At 44.2% G+C, this 22,707-nt stretch overlaps 1 protein-coding gene across 2 annotated transcripts in view; it reads left to right on the top strand.

Moving 5' to 3' along the window:
• The window catches only part of MYO15B (myosin XVB), a 764,404-nt gene that overhangs the window by 122,096 nt on the left and 619,601 nt on the right, over positions 1–22,707 (top strand). For both annotated transcript variants that reach the window (XM_082273009.1, XM_082273008.1), the window contains exons 24-29: positions 281–399; positions 4,787–4,905; positions 4,990–5,131; positions 5,221–5,332; positions 9,226–9,383; positions 19,845–19,963. In XM_082273009.1, the coding sequence (XP_082129135.1) occupies positions 281–399; positions 4,787–4,905; positions 4,990–5,131; positions 5,221–5,332; positions 9,226–9,383; positions 19,845–19,963 (769 nt within the window). The remainder of the gene's footprint in view (positions 1–280; positions 400–4,786; positions 4,906–4,989; positions 5,132–5,220; positions 5,333–9,225; positions 9,384–19,844; positions 19,964–22,707) is intronic.

Genomic DNA, 22,707 nt, shown 5'->3' with positions numbered 1-22,707 from the left:
CAGCATCTAATTGGCATCCAAACGGCGCTGGCAGCTAATGGCTGCGAGCGCTGACTGGTGTGTACTAGCAGGGCGGTGGCCCCCCTGTCAGAACACGATAGCTTAGCGGGAGATCGCTATACTAACATTGCCTAGTTAGTACAGCAAGCTCCTCCCATGCTCCTCCTGTTTTTTTCATTCAGTACCAGACTTAAGCCAGACATTCAGATAAGCATGTACAGTATATACAGCAGAAATAATTTTGTGTGTAAATGACCTTTTTCTGAATTCTGTTGATCAGATGAGCACCAAGTGGGAAGTGATGCCAGCTCCATTACAGAAGATTCTATTAAGAAACGTATTGTTATAGCTGCTCGGGATAACTGGGAGAATTATTTTTCCCGCCTCTTCCCTGTCACAGTGAGTAAAACTGTATATTTATGTAACTGAATACATTCTTTTGTGCTGTGATCTCCCAAAACTTTATAAAGTGCCTTTAGGAAGTAAAAGAAAATCCCAAATTTTGGGTTGTCCCCAGAAAAGTAATAGAGGGGAAGTCTTTCAATGGGGACAACTAGTTCTGAGGACTTGGGGGTCCCCAAGGAATTTTCTTTAACCAGTTATGGACCGCCCCTCCTGCGCAAACCGACATAGGGGGTACATCGGTCGTGTGCCCGGTGCTGGGGATGCCACTAGGCAGCGGGGATGCCGATGCACGATCGCCCCCTTCTGAGAGAGGAGGACGGTCTGCTGTTGTAAACACAGCTGACCATTCTTCTCTCTGAAATGCTCACAGAGCTCCTGTGATCCTTCTATATAGGATCATAGATCTCTATGGTCATTTCAAAAGCCCAAACCCCCACAGTTAGTAAACACTCCCCTAGGCTTACATTTAACCCCTTGATCACCCACTAGGTTAACCCCTTCCCTGCCAATATCATTATTACAGTAACAGTGCATATTTTTTAGCACTGATTACTGTATGAATGTCACTGGCTCCCCAAAAGTGTCAAAAATGTCAGTTAGGGGTCCGATCTGTCCGCCGCAATGTCACAGTCCCACTAAAAATCGTAGATTGCCGCCACTACTAGTAAAAAAAGTAAAAATTAAAAATGACATAAATCTTTCCCCTAGTTTGTAGACGTGATAACTATTGCGCAAACCAATCAAAATACGCTTATTGCGATTTTTTTTTTTTTACCAAAAATATGTAGCAGAATACAAATTGGCCTAAAAAGATGAAAAAATTTGATATTTCAATTTTTTCGGGAATGTTATATAGCAGAATGTGAAAAATATCGTTTTTTTCAGAATTGTCGCTCTTTTTTGTTTATAGCGCTAAAAGTAAAAATCGCACAGGTGATCAAATACCACCAAAAGAAAGCCCTGTTTGTGGGAAAAAAAAACATTCATTTTATTTCAGTACAGCATCGCACAACAGCGCAATTTTCAGTTAAAATAACGCAGTGCCAAATCGCAAAAGATAGCCTGGTCATTAAGGGGGGAAATCCTTCCTGTCCAGAAGTGGTTAATTTGCAGAGATTTGCTCTCACTTCCTGTTTGGCTATGGGACAGGAAGTGAAGGGAAATCTCCACAATGGGACACAGATGGCAAAAAAGATCTGACAGATGTTATAACCCTCTCTTAAAGTAGAGTTTCAGCCAAAAATACAACTAGGTCCTAAACAAAAGACCACCCCACCCCCCTCGTTTTTGGATATTTTTTTTTTATCTATTTGTTAAGTACTTTTTCTGGAGTACAAAGGTGTACTTCCGTCCTAACCCCGCCACGGCGAGGTACGTCATTTCCCCGTCTGCATTGGCCCCTCCTCTTTCCCCCTCGTTGCCTTTTGGGACCTGTGTGTGTCCCAGAAGGCGAGGGAGCCATTCAGAAAGTGTAGCGTGACTCGAGCCTGAAGGCTTCACTGCCCGTTTCCCTTAGTTGCAATGGGGGTTCCTGCACCCGAACTGATAGATGAATCTGCTGCCTTTCAATTTTCCTTTTTTTTTTTCTTTTCTTTTTTTTATGAGGCTTGGAACTCCGCTTTAGCTTTATAAGTTTGCCTATAATTCTACTTTAGGCATTGAAAAACAGGCAGCAAAATGTGAGCCACAGAACCAGGGTGCTAGGTATGTCATTTGTGACTCTAAACTCCAAAGACTTTTTATGCACTGTGAGCCTCTCTGCTGGTTGGAAGGGTTCAGTTGGTTGCATTTAGGGATGCGAGAAGCGAACCTGTGATTGGACAATACATATTGAGATCCCTTTGTTTTGGGGACTCAAATTGCTCAGGAAAATTGAAGCTGAACTTAAAATGCACACATGTGCACCTGTCAGAAGATTTGTATTTTTGTCCATCCAGTCCTGATATTTGCACAGCCCTGCCACACAGCACAGCCAGGAGGATGGCACCACATTATCTGCTACAGTTTAGACTGTATAAGGGATACAGTAGTGTCATCTTCCAACACCTAGTCTGCTGATCTGAAAATGAAGGAGTTGCAGCAGACCAATAAAATCATCTTTTCTGAAAGAATAGGACCTTTCAGGCTAATTATTATAGACCATAATACCACAAGAACATACAGTTGTGCTCATAAGTTTACATACCCTGGCAGAATTTATGATTTCTTGGCCATTTTTCCGAGAAGAATGATATAAGAAGAATAAATGATAACACAAAAACTTTTCTTTCACTCATGGTTAGTGTTTGGCTGAAGCCATTTATTATCAATCAGCTGTGTTTACTTTTTTTAGGTCATAATGACAACAGAAACTACCCAAATGACCCTGATCAAAAGTTTACATACCCTGGTGATTATGGCCTTATAACATGCACACAAGTTGACACAAAGGGGTTTGAATGGCTATTAAAGGTAACCATCCTCACCTGTGATCTGTTTGCTTGTAATTAGTGTGTGTGTATAAAAGGTCAACGAGTTTCTGGACTCCTGACAGACCCTTGTATCTTTCATCCAGTGCTGCACTGACGTTTCTGGATTCTGAGTCATGGAGAAAGCAAAAGAATTGTCAAATGATCTGCGGGAAAAGGTAGTTGAACTGTATAAAACAGGAAAGGGATATAAAAAGATATCCAATGAATTGAAAGCCAATAAGCAGTGTTCAAACTCTAATCAAGAAGTGGAAAATGAGGAGTTCTGTTGCAACCAAACCACGGTCAGGTAGACCAACTAAAATTTCAGCCACCACTGCCAGGAAAATTTTTCGAATGCAAAGAAAAACCCACAAATAACTTCAGGGGAAATACAGGATTCTCTGAAAACATGTGGTGGGGCTGTTTCAAGATGCACAATAAGGAGGCATTGAAGAAAGATGGGCTTCATGGTCGAGTAGCCAGAAGAAAGCCATTACTACGCAAATGCTACAAATTATCCCGCTTACAATACGCCAAACAGCACAGAGACAAGCCTCAAACCTTCTGGCACAAAGTCATTTGGAGTGATGAGACCAAATTTGAGCTTTTTGGCCACAACCATAAACGCTACATTTGGAGAGGATTCAACAAGGCCTATGATGAATGGTACACCATTCCTACTGTGAAACACGGCGGTGGATCGCTGATGTGTTGAGGATGTGTGAGCTACAAAGGCACAGAAAATTTGGTCAGAATTGATGGCAAGATGAATGCAGTATGTTATCAAAAAATACTGGAGGAAAATTTGCATTCATCAGCCCGAAAGCTGCGCATGGCACATACTTGGACATTCCAACATGACAATGATCCTAAACACAAGGCAAAGTTGACCTGTCATTGGCTACAGCAGAATAAAGTGAAGGTTCTGGAGTGGCCATCTCAGTCTCCTGACCTCAATATCATTGAGCCACTCTGGGGAGATCTCAAACGTGCCGTTTATGTAAGACAGCCCAAGAATTTACAGGAATTGGAGGCTTTTTGCCAGGAAGAATGGGCAGCTTTACCATCTGAGAAGATAAAGAGCCTCATCCACAAATACCACAAAAGACTTCAAGCTGTCATTGATGTTAAAGGGGGCAATACACGGTAAGAACTGGGGTGTGTAAACTTTTGATCAGGGTCATTTGGGTAGTTTCTGTTGTCATTATGATTTAAAAAGAGTAAACACAGTTGATTAATAATAAATGGCTTCAGCCAAACATTACCATGAGTGAAAGAAAAGTTTTTGTATTATCATTCATATTCCCTGAAAAATTACAAAGAAATCATAAAATCTACCAGGGTATGTAAACTTATGAGCACAACTGTATGTAAAGCAGAAATAAAGTTCCACAAAACAAATAACCAGGAGGTGGAGTAGTTTTTCAGCAGAAAAGACATCCAGAATCTGTTTTGCCAAAAGAAGCTTTTCCCCAACTTCTAGTGATTTTTTTGTCTTCACACACCCCATGCAATGTACACCCCGGCTCTGTTCTCAGTGTGCTGGGTGCTAGGACATGCCCAGGAGTTACATCATTAGTTGCCATCTAATGGCCAAAGCAAATTACCACAGGAGCTAACAGAAACCATGGCGGTGGAAAACAAAGTGGTGACATGGTCCTGGACCCATCATCACTGGAGGACAGCACAGTGGAGGTAGATGTGCCACCATGCACACATATAACACCAGCAAGGTTTTCATTTCACTTTCGGTTATCAACCTGACAGTTGGGATTAACTAGCTAAAAAAATACCAAGGCTGGAACTTAAGCTGTAACACATCTCAAACCATATTTGATAACTCTTTACGGTTTCCTTTTTTGTGTTTTGCAGTGTACTACTTTTTATCCCCTTGTTATTTACAAACATTTTACCTTTTGTATGATTTTTAGCTGGATGATGATGTTGAAAAACTGCTTTTGGGGGTTTCTCACCGAGGGATCCGGCTTCTGAAGGATGTAAATCCAACAGGAATCCAACAGAGATACCTGAAGACTCTGTACAGCTACAGGTGGGCCAAAACACCACCCAATTGAAGATAAGTAAACCTTGGAGAGAATCTTTCCATAAACAATCGAATTTCTTTATCTTGCAGTTTTGTTGATATCCTGTCCTTGGAAATGTCCGATTCCCGCACTTTGCGCTTTTGTCTGCGTACTGAGGATCTGAGTTTGCGCTCCGATAGAGCACAGTCACTAAAAAGTTTGGTGGAATTGTTTCTGCAGGAACTTATGAAGGTAATTGAGGAGATCAAACTATAGCAATTGGCCTAATATTAGAAAACAAAATCCCTGATAAAAGTGTCCTTTTGTTGGTGTTTTCACAGGACTCCAATCACGTGGTTGCGCTCCGTAGCCATTTTACTGATGATAAAAGTCTACTTCAGTTCAAGAAGGGTGACATCATCAAAGTGCTGCCAATGGATGGATTGGAGCCAGGTAATGGCAGCAATCATTGGAGTGACTTGTTTTTGTACGACGTGCATGGAAACAAAGAGGCCGGTACATGGTGGTCAACCCATTTACAGAGTACCTGCTTGTGTTACATTGTAGGGGAATTCTTTAATGGATTGTAAAATGAATAGTGAAATAAGTGTGCACTAACACAATTGCAGGCACAGTGGCCTCATTTGAGTTTATTTATTCAAAGTTACTTATTAATAAGGACCATGTGGGCCCAAAACAATATATCTGTGACAACAGAGAAATAATATTTCAGAAATGTATTACATTTACTGGAAGTACTATGTTTACAAAGGCACTGCGGCAGTTTTTGCAGCAAGGTGTCAACATAATAAAAATAAGCTACCTGCTTGCATTGTACCAAACTCTGTGCAATAATTAAATCTAAGCCCTTGAGATGCAGGGGTCAGGATTAAGTAACATAGAAATGTAGAGCTAACCCCCGTAGGAGCCCCTGGAAATGTGCCAGCCTCTTTTTAACAGTTATTGCCCCACAGCCAGGCACACAATCAGTCACTCTTTGGCTCAATGACAAGTCCAGGGGTGTTCTTTTTAGTGTTTATATTTTTGAGGTAACTTGGAAGGGGTTAGAGAATTGAATGGGATACTCCAAAAAGAATTATGTACAAGACGAGGACCATAAACAAGCAAAAGTCTTTGCAAAAGCAGACTGTTGCCTTGGCTTTGAAGTAGTAGCTAAAGGCACAAATCCCTCCTTCTTTGAGCAATTAGAGAAGAATTCCTTCACAGAGAGTTAAGCCCCGTACATACGCATCGAAAATTGGCAGGGAATTTTCGGCCAACGTCCGATCTGCCAATTTTCGGCTTGTTAGTATGATGCTTCCGACAACCAACTCTGACTTTTCGGCCGAAAAAAATCTGGTGTGCAGACTATAAAATTTTTGTTGGCCGTCAACATAACGGCCAATTTTCGTGCAGTCAGTACAGATTTAGACAGAAAAATCTGATGAGCAAGTCTGGGCATGCTCAGTGAAGAAAAAACACAAAGAAAACAAACCAACACATGACATCACTTCTGAAGTAGAATTTTGTTGGCCGAGAAAATTCGTGTGCAGTCTAGGCACATTCCAACCAACAAAACACAACTCTGGACAAAAGTCATATGATTGGTCGGTTGATAATCGTTGCGTGTGTACGAGGCATTAGACTGAGCTCTTCAGAACACCAGCCGGAGTCCTCTTTTCACACAAACACACAGCTTACTCTCTAGCAGCAGAGGGGTTGCAGCAACCCATAGCCTCTAAAATCTCTCACAGTAGTCTGTACTCACACAATGTCCAAGGAAAGTTGGTTGCCTCCATCCAACATCTCTGCAGCACCTTTTTCCTGTGATACCAGACTACATCTTCAGATGACAGCCCCTTAGTCAACTTTCAGTAGCTTGCAGCAAAGCGTGCCCTCGGGTTGCCAACCTGAGGCCTCAAGAACAGCAAGCACATGGCAGGGTTGCCTAAGGGGGCAATAAGCCCCCTTGGGATATGTTCCACTCCAACAGGAAAAGATGTTGAAGCTCGGTGTCTCAGAGTAAATATACAGACTCCCAGCTGCCATTTGGGCAACCTTGCCAGGGATTGGCCAGGGCTGTATAAATGTTCATGCTGCTCATTTGCCTTGCTCTACACCTATGTTCTAGAGAGATCCAAGGTTCTCCATAAAGCAGAGAAATCAATCAAACCTGCAGCGGGTGAAACATTGAACAGACCAGAATAATCGACACAGCTCCACTGAATACAGTGAGCAACACTAAATTAACTAAAGAACTAAATTTACCTAATCCTAGCACCTATATAGGAGGCTGCTACAGAGATTTTTAGAGGTCAGTGTTTAGAGTCCAGGGATCAGGTAATCAACATTTTACTCATTTGTGGGTTGTTCCAGCTCTGCCATCCCTGTGCCCATTGCCCAGCATTGTTCTGGGGAGCCAGGTAGTATAGGGTAAACTTAGCTGTGCACAGGCTCCACACAATCACATTGTGCAAGCGTCAGTCCAAACTAGCATGGCTGAAGTTGTCTGCCTGTGCGTGGCAGCATGAATGGTCATGCACACATAAGTGCTCCAGTGGCATCATTTTTGAATTGATGCTTCAGCAGTGTGACAAGTTGGAGAATGGGCACAGTGAAGTTTACACTTCCAATTATAGAAGCCTGAACTGATGATTATGTTATGTTATGTTATACTTTTCTACATATACAGAATACAGAGTACGTTAGTAATCCCAAAAATAAATTGGGAAATTGTTAAATATAATCAGTTGTAATGACATAAAATATATTTGAAGAAAACTTGACATGGGAGACACAAGGATTCAGCCATTGCTGACCTTTCCTTCTGAAAATGCTAATTTAGATGCATCTTAGCAGTTATCTTATTTGCAGCACTCTGACATCAGTGACAATAATATAACTCAAGCAGTTAAAGTAGATGTAAACCCTAACTGAATGATAATTGCTCCCAGGTGGACACTAGACAAATTAATGCACACCGGGGAGGATTTATAAAGGGTAGTGGCGGCTGGTACTAAACATTTTTAGGGGGCAAACAAACCCTTCCAAGTCCACACTCACCCCACAAACTTAGCCTTTCAGTGGTCATGACTCCCCTGATACCTGGCACCGCGGCTTCCCCCGGCTAACCCGGTCTTTATTACATCCGCCTCCTGTCCTGATTGGCAGGGATGAGAAGCCGGAAATCGATGCCAAATATTGATTCGCTAGTATCACAAGTGGGAGGGTTTAACAGTGCAGAACACGAGAACAACCTTTTACATCCAATTAGAGCTTCAGGCTCTAATCACATGCTTGTAAAAAAATGAGAGCCCTCATAGAAAGCTATTAGACTGGTGCCCCACATGCAAACTAGGGGGGCGGCGCCCCTGAGCCCCTTATGAACTGTATAAAGGGTATCATAGACACCCTTTAGAATTCTGTTGGGGTGCAACATCAAAAGTCACAGACAGGTACATAATTTGGCCATTGCTGGCACTGAGGTTAGAGTGTCTATACTGGGCATTCATTCCTCACTGCAATCAGTCTTGCCCTCCTTGGCCACTGCACCTGTCACACTGACTGAGACGTTTTGTAAAAGGGGTGGACTGAGCCTGATGGGGAACTGAGAGACTAGTTCCCCATCAGGTCTTTTTTTTTTTTTTTTTTTTTATACAAACTTTGCATTGCAGTGGGCAAATTTCAAAGCTGCTATTGGACTAAATAGCTGCTTTATGGCAGGTTCACCAAGTATTGCTTTGTTGAGAGCTGAAGGTCTAAAAATACTAAAATATACGTTTTAAATGAAATAAATATGTTAACGATTTTAGATATTGGGTATATTATCTGTTAAAGACAATCTCTGTGCATATTTTAATTGCCCTCAAATCCCCCCTTCTCCTACCTATCCCTAGCCCTTTTTTTCCTATACCTTATGAAGAATAATAAAGTCACCTAAGTCCCTCGCCACAGCCATATCAGGATGCAGGAGATCACTAATCCCGAGCTGCAAATGTGCCTATCCGACCGGATCTTCTTTTCTATATCCTGGATATTTGCACAGAGATGGGGTTTAAATCCCCCTGCTATTACGTCTATCAGAAAGCTTTGAGAATTCCCACCTTACCTTCCATCCTGCACAGATGTATGGGCTCCTTTCCTATACTAAAATTGCTTACTTTGATATCACTGAACACTGGTGTGCATTAGAAGCTGCAGCAAGTTAGACAGAGCCTGCCTCAATTCCTGGCTGGAGTACACCCTCCAACATCCAGAATTTTACTCCAATCTGACAGAATATTGTAAAAATCCTTGCATTTTTATTGTTTTTACTTTACATTTCTGACTTCTTTCATTTCTTTCAGGATGGCAGTTTGGTTCTCTCGGAGGAAACTCAGGTCTTTTCCCATCTCGATTTGTGCAGCCAGCTGCAGCCCCAGACTATTACTCTACAGTGGACAAAAAAGAAAGCCAAAACAACAAGCCCCGCCCTGTGGGTCTCCGCAGAACCGTCAGCACGGAGGTGAGAGGGCAAATAACTTCACAATTTGCAGTAAAGTAGACCCTACCCCTTTTGGAAATTAGACTTTCCTGGGGTATATTTAAAGTGTGTATATAGCCAAAACATTGATAAGCACAGGGCGCCTTTAACCTTTGGGTTATACTTCTGCCTACAGGAGGATTGTACACAGGCAAATAAAGAAAACTGTATGACAGCCAGGGGCGTTGCTAGGTGGGGAAAAAGATCAGGGGCTTCAGCCCATCCCACATTTTAAAGAAGGTCCTGCCCAAGCTCCACCCAATGCCCCCTGAAGTGTCCGATCTGTCTGCCGCAATGTCGCAGTCCCACTATAAGTCGCTGATCACCACCATTACTAGTTAAAAAAAAAAAAAAAAATGCCATAAAGCTATCCTCTAGTTTATAGAGGCGTTACCTTTTCACAAACCAATCAATATACGCTTATTGGGATTTTTTTTTTTTTAACAAACAGATCTAGCAGAATACATATTGCCCTAAATTGATGAAGAGATTTTTTTAATTTTTTTTGTTGGATATGTTTTATTGCAGAAAGGAAAAAAATTGTTTTGAGTTTTTTTTTTCAAAAATTGCTGGTCTTTTTTTTTATTTCTAGCGCAAAAAAATAAAAAAGGTACAGGTGATCAAATACCTCCAAAAGAAAGCTCTATTTGAGGGGAAAAAAGGGCTTAGATAATTTAGGTATATGCAGTCCTGTCCTTTAGAAAATGTAATTCCTAATCTTTTTTGCTCCCTAGTAGAATTCTGAGTGTTTTTTGCTGTTTTTTCTCACGAACCGAGCATAGCAAAGATTTTTGACCAATTTTCATTTCCAGGAATAAGTGGAAAACTGAATAGAGGAATAAGGAAGAGTTTACAACATTTTATGTGCAATTATGTTTTACAGAGCTAAATCTTTAAACACTGGCCAGTCTATTAAAATAGATTTTACGTTAGGAGGGCAGAGTGATCATTATAGAACATTTCACTGAATAAACAAATGTTTTTTGTGCTTGTTTGCTTGGTAAGCAACGTTGATTACTAGGGCAAAAAAAAATCTGGAACATGCATTGACACACGGCAACAAGCCAATCCTTTCCTGATCCTCTGACTGCTCCCAATTGATCATTCAAGCCTAGGTTGCACCTGGTGCTTTGGATGGCAGAGGTATAGTGAGGAGAAAGGGGTCTGTTATTGTGCAAGGCTTCGCCAGACAAAGCATGATACATACAGTTGAGGTGCAGCCAAGTGCAGGTTCTGGCAGGTGGAGTTGACAGTTCCTCGAGTCTGACCCGGCCTGTCGCTTTCCTCTGCTCTGAGCTGAGCCTCACTGCTGCCCGGAGAAGAGGGAGGCGGGTGGAGCCAATTCTATGTGCGGAGGAGGAATTTGAAATCCTCCTCCACTCTGAACACTGGGAGCCTGGGACCTCACTCTCCTGCTGTCATGTGATGATGCTGACATCACTGGTTGCTAGACGCCAGGTGATACTAGAAATCAGTGTGGCAGCAGTGGCAGGCCAGGCAGTGGATGCCCAGAGGTGAGAAGGAGGATCATATTCGACTCAGGGCTAATAGTAATGTACTATCAACACCAGATCCCGGGCTTTTTGGGGGCCCACTTTGGGCTATAGCCCCGGTCAGCCCCACCCCTCCCGACACCACTGATGACAGCCCAGGATAACCTCTCTTACTTTCAGCATAACGTGGGCTTTTGCAAGCATCCTAGGAGGAAGGACACAGCTCTGATTTGTAAAAAACTAACCTCATTTTGCTAGCACCTATTTTTTGGTGTGCTGAGCCTGAACCCCGTTGAACTGAATGTTGCAGGGATTGCCTGGAAGTGACTTTCAGGCACTGGGTTTTACATAAGGTGCTTTTTCAGGCTCAGTTCTGGTAACAGGTTAGCCACAGAGTGATTTCCAGATCCAGAGCTGCTGGCATTACACCTACCCTGGATCTGAAGACTCACTTGGAGAGTGGACCAGTCAGGTCGAGCATCGGGAATACCTCATTTACATAGGTCACAGGGTACCTTTAAAACTTTAAATTTCCTGACAGTTTCCACTGCAGAAGGGTTTAAAAATGTATGGGTATCTGCTGGAGTCTTCTTTAGCTCCGTGGGGGGCACTCAGTTCCTCTGCCCTGAGGATTTTTTACAGTCATGCAATTGTCACGTCTACCCCAAGGCAGGTGGCTACTGTTTTTTTCACCTATAGCAGCCCCCTTTCCTATAAGGCAAGCAGGCCTACCGGTATTTGGTTGCCCCCAGGTTATACACAATGCTATAGTGCCTGGCCACCACGCCAGGGCAGGTGCAAACTAAGCAAAGCAAACGGGTACTTGAGGTTAGCAGACAGGCACAGTGGTTCTATGACAGTCCAGGTAAAAGGCAGGCTGAGTTCAGGGAATAGTCCAAAACCCGGTCCAAGGCCATACGCAGGGGAATCCATATCAGAGCAAGGCAGACAGACAAGGGGGCTTGATCAGGAATTACACACGTATCACTCTCTATCACAAGCATGCGAGTGAGTGTTTGGCTGGCTTATAACAGGTTTGGTTTTCACCCAGAGACTGGCCACATTATTCACCTTGCAGGTGGACAGACAGACAAGGAGAGTGCCATAGCCAAAACCAGAATGCTGGAATGAGGAGCAGTAGTGCTAGATGCTCCTGACAGCAAGACTTTGAAGTTAGCCTCTCAGGTCAATGATTAGGAGCTGTACCCAATTGATGGATAATGGAAACATGAAATAATGATTTGCGATATTTCATGTGACCAGACATCAAATAAGGGGTGCCGCTCAAGACTCCAGCCGGGTCCTCTCCTGCAGTACACCACTGGGAATGCTGGCAAGGTCATCCCTGCTCCAATGATACAACAGACAAAAAAGGTCCTATCCGCCGCACCCTCAAGCCAAGCCCTGCCCCCAGCTTAACCACTTAAGCCCCGGAAGATTTTACCCCCTTCCTGACCAGGGCCTATTTTGCAATTCGGCACTGCGTGACTTTAACGGACAATTGCGCAGTCGTGCGATGCTGTACCTAAATGAATTTGATGTCCTTTTTTTCCCCACAAACAGAGCTTTCTTTTGGTGGTATTTGATCACCTGTGCGATTTTTTTAACATGCGCTATAAACAAAAAAAGAGCATCAATTTTGCAAAAATAACAATATTTCTCTGTCGCTCATTGACAGACGTAGTCTTCTTGATTCACAAGAACTGGGTTATGTTGTCTCCGCAGGAGTAGGACTAGGCAGAAAGAAAAAACGTTCTGGCTCCACCCTAGGGGCAGTCCCAGAGGGTATATCCTCCCTCTCTCTGCTACAAGGCATCAGTTTTTTTCTGTCTAGTCAGGAGTAAGGACCTAAGTTCCTTGCTGGGATCTCTCAAGATTTTTTTTTAGAAAAAATATTTTTTAGGTAGTTTTTTCTCCAGTGTTTTTTCCTGTGAGATCTTCAAGCAAATACGCCGGACTGGGCGACACTAGTGGTCACCCCAGCCGGCCTACGAGCGCGCGCAGACCATTGCATTGCGCTTGGTCGGCCGCGACACATTCAAGTAAGTATGCGGGGCCGGGCGACGGGCTGGATGTTGAGATCCAGTGGTCACCCCGGTTTCTACGAGCGCGTGCAGACCAGAGCTCCGCGCTGGGTCGGCCGCGATGGAGTCCCATTGGAGGGACTGACCTTGCGAGTTAAAAGTCTCGCTTGGACGCCAGGAACCAGAGAGTCGAGGCGTCCGGAGTGGTCCACAACCCCCCACCCCGGTGGAGAGGGTATTGTGAAGAGAGGGTGCCTGTCGGTTCGGTATGGTGAGTAAACGTCCCCTTTTTTTCCTCGTTATGAGGCAGTATGAATTATGGGCCCCTCCATACATGGTCAGTATCTGTCTGACACTAAAAGTCCCCCTTGTAAATACAGCATGTGTTTGATGGGAAGTGGACTTGGTTTAAGAGCTAACACTCTACCCAGCAGACTGTAGTATTACAGCAGACATAGGAGGTATAATCCTACCTTAATTGTAGTGTACCTCCTGCAGATCGATAAACCGCCATTTAGCAGAGATGCAGGTGGATGTGCTGGGAAGAACGATTTCGGCAGTCCGCCGCCATTTTGCCATAGACCGGGTGCATGTATGTCCTCAGGTCACGCCGACCGCCATGTTTTTGGAGTCTATTGTCTCCTGTATGGGGGCGGCCATGTTTGATGAGCCCAGCTACCTCGTGGAGAGCTGGGAACGCCGGAAGGCGTACACAGGGGGCGGAGCCACATCCTTCTACCCGGGAAAACTAACACAGCTCTTTCCAGTCTGTAAAAGACTGCAGACGCAGTTGGTTGGAAACTTCTCTGCATCGGGTGGTGAGCCTTGAGGGTCCCTCTCTCTCTCTGTGGGGATCGAGAAGCAGGTACTCTGAGGGGCGCTATTGCGCTAGGGGGATACACATTTAAAAAAAAAAAAAAAAAGGAGTTTTTGTTTTTTCTGGCAAAGGTGTCCTGAATTAACATGGACCCTGCCACTCATGTATCTCCACCGGATCCCCTCGAGGTGTCTGTAGGATCCTCCAGCACCCCACTGACGGTTGAATCATTGTCAGCTATTATGGAAACTTTTGTGTCCCGGGTGGAAGTGGCTTGTCAGGGACAGGGCGCAAGAAAGCGACCCCCGCCTAACCCCTTATTATCTGAAACTTCGGATTCAGAATCTGAGCCTATTTCTGCAGTTGCAGGTACCTCATCTGGGATTGGTGTCTCGGGTACTGTCTCTTCAGACAGTGAGGAGGATGTTTCGGCATCAGCCATAGCCCGAGAGGAAGCGTTGGTAAACGCACTCATTGTATCTGTTCAAGAAACCTTAAGATTACAGGGTATTCCGTCGGAAACAGCTGAAACTGAAATCCCCTTTGGGACTAAAAAACGCATCAAAGTAGCGAAGGTTTTTCCATTGCCCAAATGTTTTGGCAATCCAATCAAAGAAGAATGGAGTCTGCCAAAACGCACTTCTGCTATTTCTAAACGCATTAACAGGCGTTATCCGTTTGAGGAAACTCTCATTAAGAAATGGACAGAACCACCTGTGGTGGATTCACCAATTGCTAGATTGAATAAAGCCACGGTTATTCCTATAGAAGACGCCCCGTCTTTTAAAGATCCAGTGGATCGCAAGATAGAAGCTATGTCTCGCACCATGTTTTCCTTGATTGGATCAGCTTTCAGACCAATAATTGCTATTGGACTGGTTTCGCAGACTGTAACTGAATGGACCAAGTGGTTGCGCCGGGACTTAGAAGAAGTCCCTCAGGCGGTATCAGATTTGTTGGAACAAATGATACAGGGGTTACAGTTTGTGTGTGATGCGGCGTTAGACGCCACTCCATTATTGGCGCGAGCATCAGTTTCAGCAGTGGTTCTCAGGCGTACACTGTGTCTAAAAGGTTGGTTAGCCGACCAAGGTTCCAAAAAAGCATTGGCTAATATCCCCTTTTTAGGAGAGCGTCTATTTGGAGCCAACTTAGATGAGATCATTAAGGATCTCACGGGAGGAAAGAGCACCTTTTTACCGCAAAATGTTAAAGGTAAAGGACCTCGTCAAAGACGAGGGCCTTCTTTCTCTGCTCACAAAAAGTTTTTTCGTCCCGCGGGTGAAAAAATTAAGTCCTCCAAAGCTCCTTCAGGAGGCTTCAGGGGACGTTGGTCGGGCAAGCAAAAGCCCGCCCCCTCCAGACCTGAAGATAAATCGTCCAAAGCCATAACCGGGGTGGGGGGACGTCTTCGCCGGTTTCCGGATCCATGGCTTTCCAGAATCCCAGACAAGTGGGTTTGCGAAGTCATAAGGTCAGGGTACAAGATCGAATTTCGATCTCTCCCACCGGCGCGATTCTTCCCTTCCAATATCCGACTATCCCCGGATCGTCTAAAAGATCTACGGAGAGCAGTCACGGATTTACTACAACAAGGAGTGGTAGTCCACGTTCCTTGGACAGAACGTTTTCAGGGGTTTTATTCAAACCTATTTACAATACCCAGGAAAGAGGGCAAAGTGCATCCAATTCTGGACTTAAGGGCACTCAATTCCTTTCTCAACATAGGAAAATTCAAGATGGAATCCATTCGCACAGTAGCAGCCTTCCTGCATCCAGGGGATGTCCTAGCGTCCATAGACATCAAGGACGCCTATCTTCACATTCCCATTTTCGCAGGACATCAGCGGTTTCTACGCTTTTCCGTAGAAGAGAACCACTATCAGTTTGTGGCGTTACCTTTCGGTCTCGCCACGGCTCCTCGGGTCTTCACGAAGGTGTTGGCCCCAATGTTGGCACTACTGCGCCAAAGAGGCATATCGATTCTAGGTTACCTAGATGGTCTCCTACTTCATGCAGAGTCTCCTCAGACCCTGCTACAAAACATAGAAATTACTATAATTTCTTTACAGGAATTCGGGTGGCTGGTGAACCAGCAAAAGTCATTTCTGGTTCCCACCCAGAGGCTCGAATATCTGGGCCTAATTCTAGACACAGTCAGGACAAGAGTTTTCCTTCCGGTAGGGAAACTCCGGAAGATTCAATCAGCAGTCCAGTTGTTACTATCCAACAGCTGGTCTTCTCTTCGAACTTGCATGAGGGTTCTGGGGTTGATGGTGGCCTCCTTCGAAGCAGTCCCATTTGCCCAGTCCCATACCCGAATTCTCCAGCAAGAGATTCTTCTCAGATGGAATCGGAATCCGGAATCCCTGGACAATCGGATCCGATTGAGCAAACAGACCAGAGAGTCTCTGGTCTGGTGGCTTCGGTCTCCGATGCTCAGCCAGGGAAAGTCATTTCTGCCAATATATTGGACGATAGTGACCACGGATGCCAGTCTATCCGGATGGGGAGGAATTCTCGATCAGTTATCTGTCCAGGGACTTTGGTCCCCGGAAGAATCCAGGTTGCCGATAAATGTATTGGAACTGAGAGCGATCAGACTTTGTCTGATTCACTGGACCGAGCAGCTCCAGGGCAGCCCGGTTCGGATCCAGTCGGACAACGCCACGGCCGTGGCTTATGTCAATCACCAGGGGGGCACCAAGAGTGTCCGAGCGGCCAAGGAAGTGGCTTGCATTCTTCGCTGGGCGGAACGATTTGTTCCAGCGATCTCTGCGGTGTTCATTCCGGGGGTGGAAAATTGGCAGGCAGATTATCTCAGCCGTCAGACTCTGGATCAGGGGGAATGGTCCCTCCATCCAGAAGTTTTCCACCAGTTGTGCCTACGTTGGGGCGACCCGGATGTGGATCTGTTGGCATCACGATTCAACAGGAAAGTACAGAGATTCGTGGCTCGCTCCCGCGATCCTCTAGCAGAGACCGCAGACGCACTGATCGCCCCGTGGGGGCAATACCAGCTAATGTATGCCTTCCCTCCTCTCGGGTTACTGCCAAGACTTCTTCGCAGGATAGAGAAGGAAGGAATTCCAGTAATCCTGGTAGCTCCGGACTGGCCTCGCCGAGCGTGGTACGCCGACTTGGTCAGACTGGTGGCGGACGTCCCGTGGAGACTTCCTCTCAGGGAGGACCTACTGTCTCAGGGACCGATCTTCCATCCTGCTTTACGATCGCTGGCTTTAACGGCCTGGCTATTGAGACCCAGGTGCTGAAGGACAAGGGTTTGTCAGCTTCAGTTATTCCTACTCTAGTTAAAGCAAGGAAAGCGACTTCCAGAAAGATTTATCATCGCACATGGAAGTCCTACATTGCATGGTGTGAACCTCTGGGGTTCCGTCCACGGTCTTATTCGGTTAGTCGAATATTAGCTTTTCTGCAACAAGGGGTTGAGCAGAAACTGGCCTTGAGTACTATCAAGGGTCAGGTCTCAGCATTAGCTATCTTCTTTCAGAAGCCTTTGGCTACTCATTCCTTGGTGCGGAATTTCATCCAGGGGGTGCGACATCTGGCTCCGCCAGTGCGCGCGCCGTTACCACCCTGGGATCTTAATTTAGTATTGTCGGTTCTTCAGAAACCTCCCTTTGAAGATATTAGGGAGATTCCTCTACCTACGTTGTCCCAGAAGGTGGCCTTCTTGGTGGCTATCACTTCTGCACGCAGGGTGTCAGAACTGGCCGCATTATCTTGTCGTTCCCCATATCTGGTGGTTCATAGAGATAAGGTGGTTCTTCGTCCGAATCCATCCTTCCTACCAAAAGTGGTTTCAGAATTTCATCTGAATGAAGAAATTGTATTACCTTCCCTGTGTCCTAAGCCCAGTCATCCTCGGGAGTTTGCTTTACACTCCTTGGATGTGGTCCGGGCGATCAGGGTATACTTGAAAACGACAGACTCGTTTCGCAAGACGGATTCACTTTTTGTGATCCCGGATGGACCCAAAAAGGGGTTGCCTGCATCTGCCGCGACTATTTCCAAATGGATCAGACAGACGGTGGTACAGGCTTATTCTATTAAAGGTCGGGAGCCCCCGTTCCCTGTTAAGGCGCACTCCACTCGGGCACTTAGTGCGTCATGGGCCTTTCGCCATCAGGCGTCAGTGGTCCAGGTGTGCAAGGCAGCTACCTGGTCGTCGGTGCATACCTTTACAAAACATTATAAAGTTGATGTAATGGCATCGTCTGATGCCTCGTTTGGCTGCAAGGTTTTGCAGGCCGCCATTTGAGGAGACCAGTGGTCTACCTCGAGGGTTTTTTTCCGTTGGAATTTTTATTTGAGTCTCATTCTTTGTTTATAATGAGCCTTTAAAACTTCTAGTTTGGCACCGGTTGGGCCTTCTAGATTGGATTTTGATTTCTGTCAATCCCACCCCTCATTTGTGGCACTGCTTCTGGATGTCCCAGTTCTTGTGAATCAAGAAGACTACGTCTGTCAATGAGCGACAGAGAAAATCGGATTTTTGTAAGATCTTACCGTAAAATCCTTTTCTCTTAGCTCATTGACAGACGTAGTACCCGCCCCTCTATCATTGAGTTGGGTTGGGTTAAATTCTCTGTTGCTGCTTTGTGACAGAACTGATGCCTTGTAGCAGAGAGAGGGAGGATATACCCTCTGGGACTGCCCCTAGGGTGGAGCCAGAACATTTTTTCTTTCTGCCTAGTCCTACTCCTGCGGAGACAACATAACCCAGTTCTTGTGAATCAAGAAGACCACGTCTGTCAATGAGCTAAGAGAAAAGGATTTTACGGTAAGATCTTACAAAAATCCGATTTTTTCACATTTTTTTATATGAAATTCCCCCAAAAAAATGTAAAAATCAAAATTTTTTAACATTTTAGGCCAATTTGTTTTCTGCTACATATTTTTGGTGTAAAAAAAATCGCAAAAAGCGTATTTTGATTGGTTTGCGCAAAAGTTATTGCGTTTACTAACTAAGGGAAAGATTTGTCATTTTTGTTGTTTTTTTTTTTTAACGTGTAATGGCGGCGATCTGCGATTTTTTTTTTTTTGCGGGACTGCAACATTGCGGCGGACAGATCGGACCCTTGACTGACATTTTTGACACTTTTGGGGTTACCAGTGACATTACTACAGTAATCAGTGCTATACATATGCACTGTTACTGTAGAATGATACTGGCAATGAAGGGGTTAATTTTTTTGGAGAGGGAGGGGTTGTGTGTGTCCCTAGGGGAGTGATTCTAACTGTGATTGGCTGTGGCTTGATGTGTAGGAACAGTGATCAAAGGTCCTACATAGTAGAACCGTATGATCACTGTTCATACACAGGGGAGAATGACAGGTGGCTTGTTTACATCAGCCGCCTGCCTTTCTCCCACTCTAACGGACGATCGCAAGTGCCCGGCGGACATCGGGTCCGACGTGCACACGTGCGGGGGGGGTCCCCAGAGCCTCACAGGCTAGTGACGTACCCATACGTCACTTTGCCTGTGAGGGGCTGACTGCCGCAGTATATGCACTTGCGGCGGTCGGCAAGTGGTTAATCATGGGGGAAAATAGCAAATCTTTTTGTAAGATAGTTCACATATTTTGTGCTACAGTATATATCTGGCTGTTTAGTGTCTTTAGCTATTTTGATAATATAATAATTGCAATATCATAATCAACTGCAGCATTTATCAATAATTTTTCACCATCATTTTGATTGGTTTCAACAAATTTTGCAGGATCAGTTTGAAGATAAAAATAACAGATGTTTGGAAATATTCCCATTGTTATCTAGTGGATTGTTTTGTGACATGGTCAATTTTTTTTTGTTTATTTTTTCCAATACTTTTTTAACATTAACGTGGATTAGATTGACATGGATAAATTTACCATGCATTAAAATAATAATTAAGGCATTGGAATAAAATAATCAGATTGAACAGTCAATCTCAAGAAACATTGGTCACCAGAATAAGTGTATTAAAAGGCTTAAAATGTTTGAGTAATTTCTCATTTTAAAGCAATATCAATTGCTTTTAAATAGACTTTAGGAATGTGGAAATTATACAAAGCTAAATGTGTAATGTGATGATCTGTTTTGTCAGAGTGGTAAAGTGAGCGAGGTGTCAATCCCCAGTCCCAGTCCTTCACCACAACCAATTGATGCAACACATTACACCATGGTGGAGTTCGCACTGAAATATTTCCGGGAAGCACAGACCATGTGAGTAAAGTCCCAAATGCTCAGTTTTCAAACCTTATAAAAATCTAAATGATTATGATGATGTTATTACCATATTTCATCTATACATCCAAAAACATGATTGATAGCCCATGATACAAATGCAATACATACTATTATGCCATCAGTGTAATGTATCCAAACTCTATATCACTTTTAAACATTTTTCCCAGGGTAGAGTGTAAACTACAACTGGCCATAGAAAGGCAGCTATCTCCCCTGAACACAATGTACAGGGGGATATCTGCTCATCCTCACACAACTTATATGAGAATTTGTACCTGTCTGATCCATCCTAATCATCCTGATGAAAATGGTAGAACACGGGCGAGTTTCTGCTCCTTCACTGTTATCCTTAGAAGAGTAAAAGATTGGCCCTGGTCTCAGGGAGGTTTTATTGAGTGTGATTTCTTCCGCGTGCCCCCAATTGTCTTAACTTGTGGCTAGGCTATTCCCCTAAAATTATTAACGTATTCTTAAAGAGGTTGTAAACCTCCTAAAAAAATATAAAAATAAAAAAAAATAAATAAATAAAATAAGAACCTGTAAGACAAAGGCATAATGAGCTAGTTTGCATCGCATACTAGCTCATTATGAAATACCTACCTTAGAATAAAGCCCTTTCAGCGGTGCCCCCGCTCACTGCTGAGACGGCCAACATGTTCACCCATCTTCCCTCCGGGTTTGAGTCCTACAGCTGTCTGTTTGGCCTGGATGACATCACTCCCGCGCATGCGCGTGGGAGCTGCCGTTTACGGCACAGGGATCTGAAGGAACGGCACGGTTGCGGCCGTTCCTTCAGAGTGCATGCGCCAGTGATGTCACTGGCTGCATGTAAAGTAATTATATCCTAATATCTCCTAAACAGTGATATTTACAGTACCTATAGGTAAGCCCTATCATAGGCTTACCTATAGGTAAAAGTTACAGAGTGAAGTTTACTTCCTCTTTAACAGCAATTAAAACAAGGCCACTCTGACCTGTGTAGCTGCAGACACTGTGGAGCAATTCATCCTCCTAAATCCTCAAAAAGAGAAGTAGACTGTAAGGTTGGCAAGTAACTGCTAGAGGAGTGGGGGGGTGGGGGGGGGGGGACAAGATGAGATGCAGAGAAAATGACTAGAACAAGCTCAGTGCTTTTGTTGTGCAATCTGAGGATGAATTGCTTGTTTTGAAGCTTACTTACTGCTTCCTAAAAAAATGTCAGTGCGTTAAAATGTATAGTCTGGCCACATATTTACTTTAACCTCTTTGCACTAGCACCTCCAAGCCCTTTAAGGGGTTTCAGATGCCGGGAGGAGGGACGGGGTTTATGATCATGTGACCATCGTGAGTGGCTGTCACAGCAGGAAAAGCTGCTGATCGCAAATAGCTGCCGGCAAAATGTTCTGAGAGCACACCAGCATAGTAGCTTAATGTTTAGCCCTCCTGCTTTGCCAGCAATATGGCCATCATTTCACATTCCAACCACTACCTGAATAGAGATTTTTTATGTTCTCCCTGTGCTTGTGTGGGTTTTCTCTGGGTACAGTTTCTGCCCACACTCCAAAATCATGCTGATAGGTTAATTGGCTCCTGGAATGTATGCATGTGTGAGAGCAGGGACTAATGGGAATGTTTAATACAATGTGCTGTGTAAATTGTCGGCGTTATATACAGTCAGGTCCATAAATATTGGGACATCTACACAATTCCAATCTTTTTGGCTCTATACACCACCACAATGGATTTGAAATGAAACAAACAAGATGTGCTTTAACTGCATAATTCCAGCTTTAATTTGAGGGTATTTACATCCAAATCAGGTGAAAGGTGTAGGAATTACAACAGTTTGTATATGTACCTCCCACTTTTTAAGGGACCAAAAGTAATGGGACAGATTAACAAATATAAATCTAACTTTCACTTTTTAATACTTGGTTGCAAATCCTTTGCAGTCAATTACAGCCTGAAGTCTGGAACGCATAGACATCACCAGACGCTGGGTTTCATCCCTGGTGATGCTCTGCCAGGCCTCTACTGCAACTGTCTTCAGTTCCTGCTTGTTCTTGGGGCATTTTTCCTTCAGTTTTGTCTTCAGCAAGTGAAATGCATGCTCAATCGGATTCAGGTCAGGTGATTGACTTGGCCATTGCATAACATTCCACTTCTTTCCCTTAAACTCTTTGGTTGCTTTTGCAGTATGCTTCGGGTCATTGTCCATCTGCATTGTGAAGCGCCTTCCAATGAGTTCTGAAGCATTTGGCTGAATATGAGCAGATAATATTGCCCGAAACACTTCAGAATTCATCCTGCTGCTTTTGTCAGCAGTCACATCATCAATAAATACAAGAGAACCAGTTCCATTGGCAGCCATACATGCCCACGCCATGACACTACCACCACCATGCTTCACTGATGAGGTGGAAGGCTTTGGATCATGAGCATTTCCTTTCCTTCTCCATACTCTTCTCTTCCCATCACTCTGGTACAAGTTGATCTTGGTCTCATCTGTCCATAGGATGTTGTTCCAGAACTGTAAAGGCTTTTTTAGATGTTGATTGGCAAACTCTAATATGGCCTTCCTGTTTTTGAGGCTCACCAATGGTTTACTTCTTGTGGTGAACCCTCTGAATTCACTCTGGTGAAGTCTTCTCTTGATTGTTGACTTTGACACACATACACCTACCTCCTGGAGAGTGTTCTTGATCTGGCCAACTGTTGTGAAGAGTGTTTTCTTCACCAGG

This window comes from Pelophylax lessonae (assembly GCF_965119305.1).
Source record: "Pelophylax lessonae genome assembly, chromosome: 11".
NCBI classification, from domain to species: Eukaryota; Metazoa; Chordata; class Amphibia; order Anura; family Ranidae; genus Pelophylax; species Pelophylax lessonae.
The sequence above is the reverse complement of the archived record's forward strand: the minus strand, read 5'-3'. Positions and strand labels throughout refer to the sequence as shown.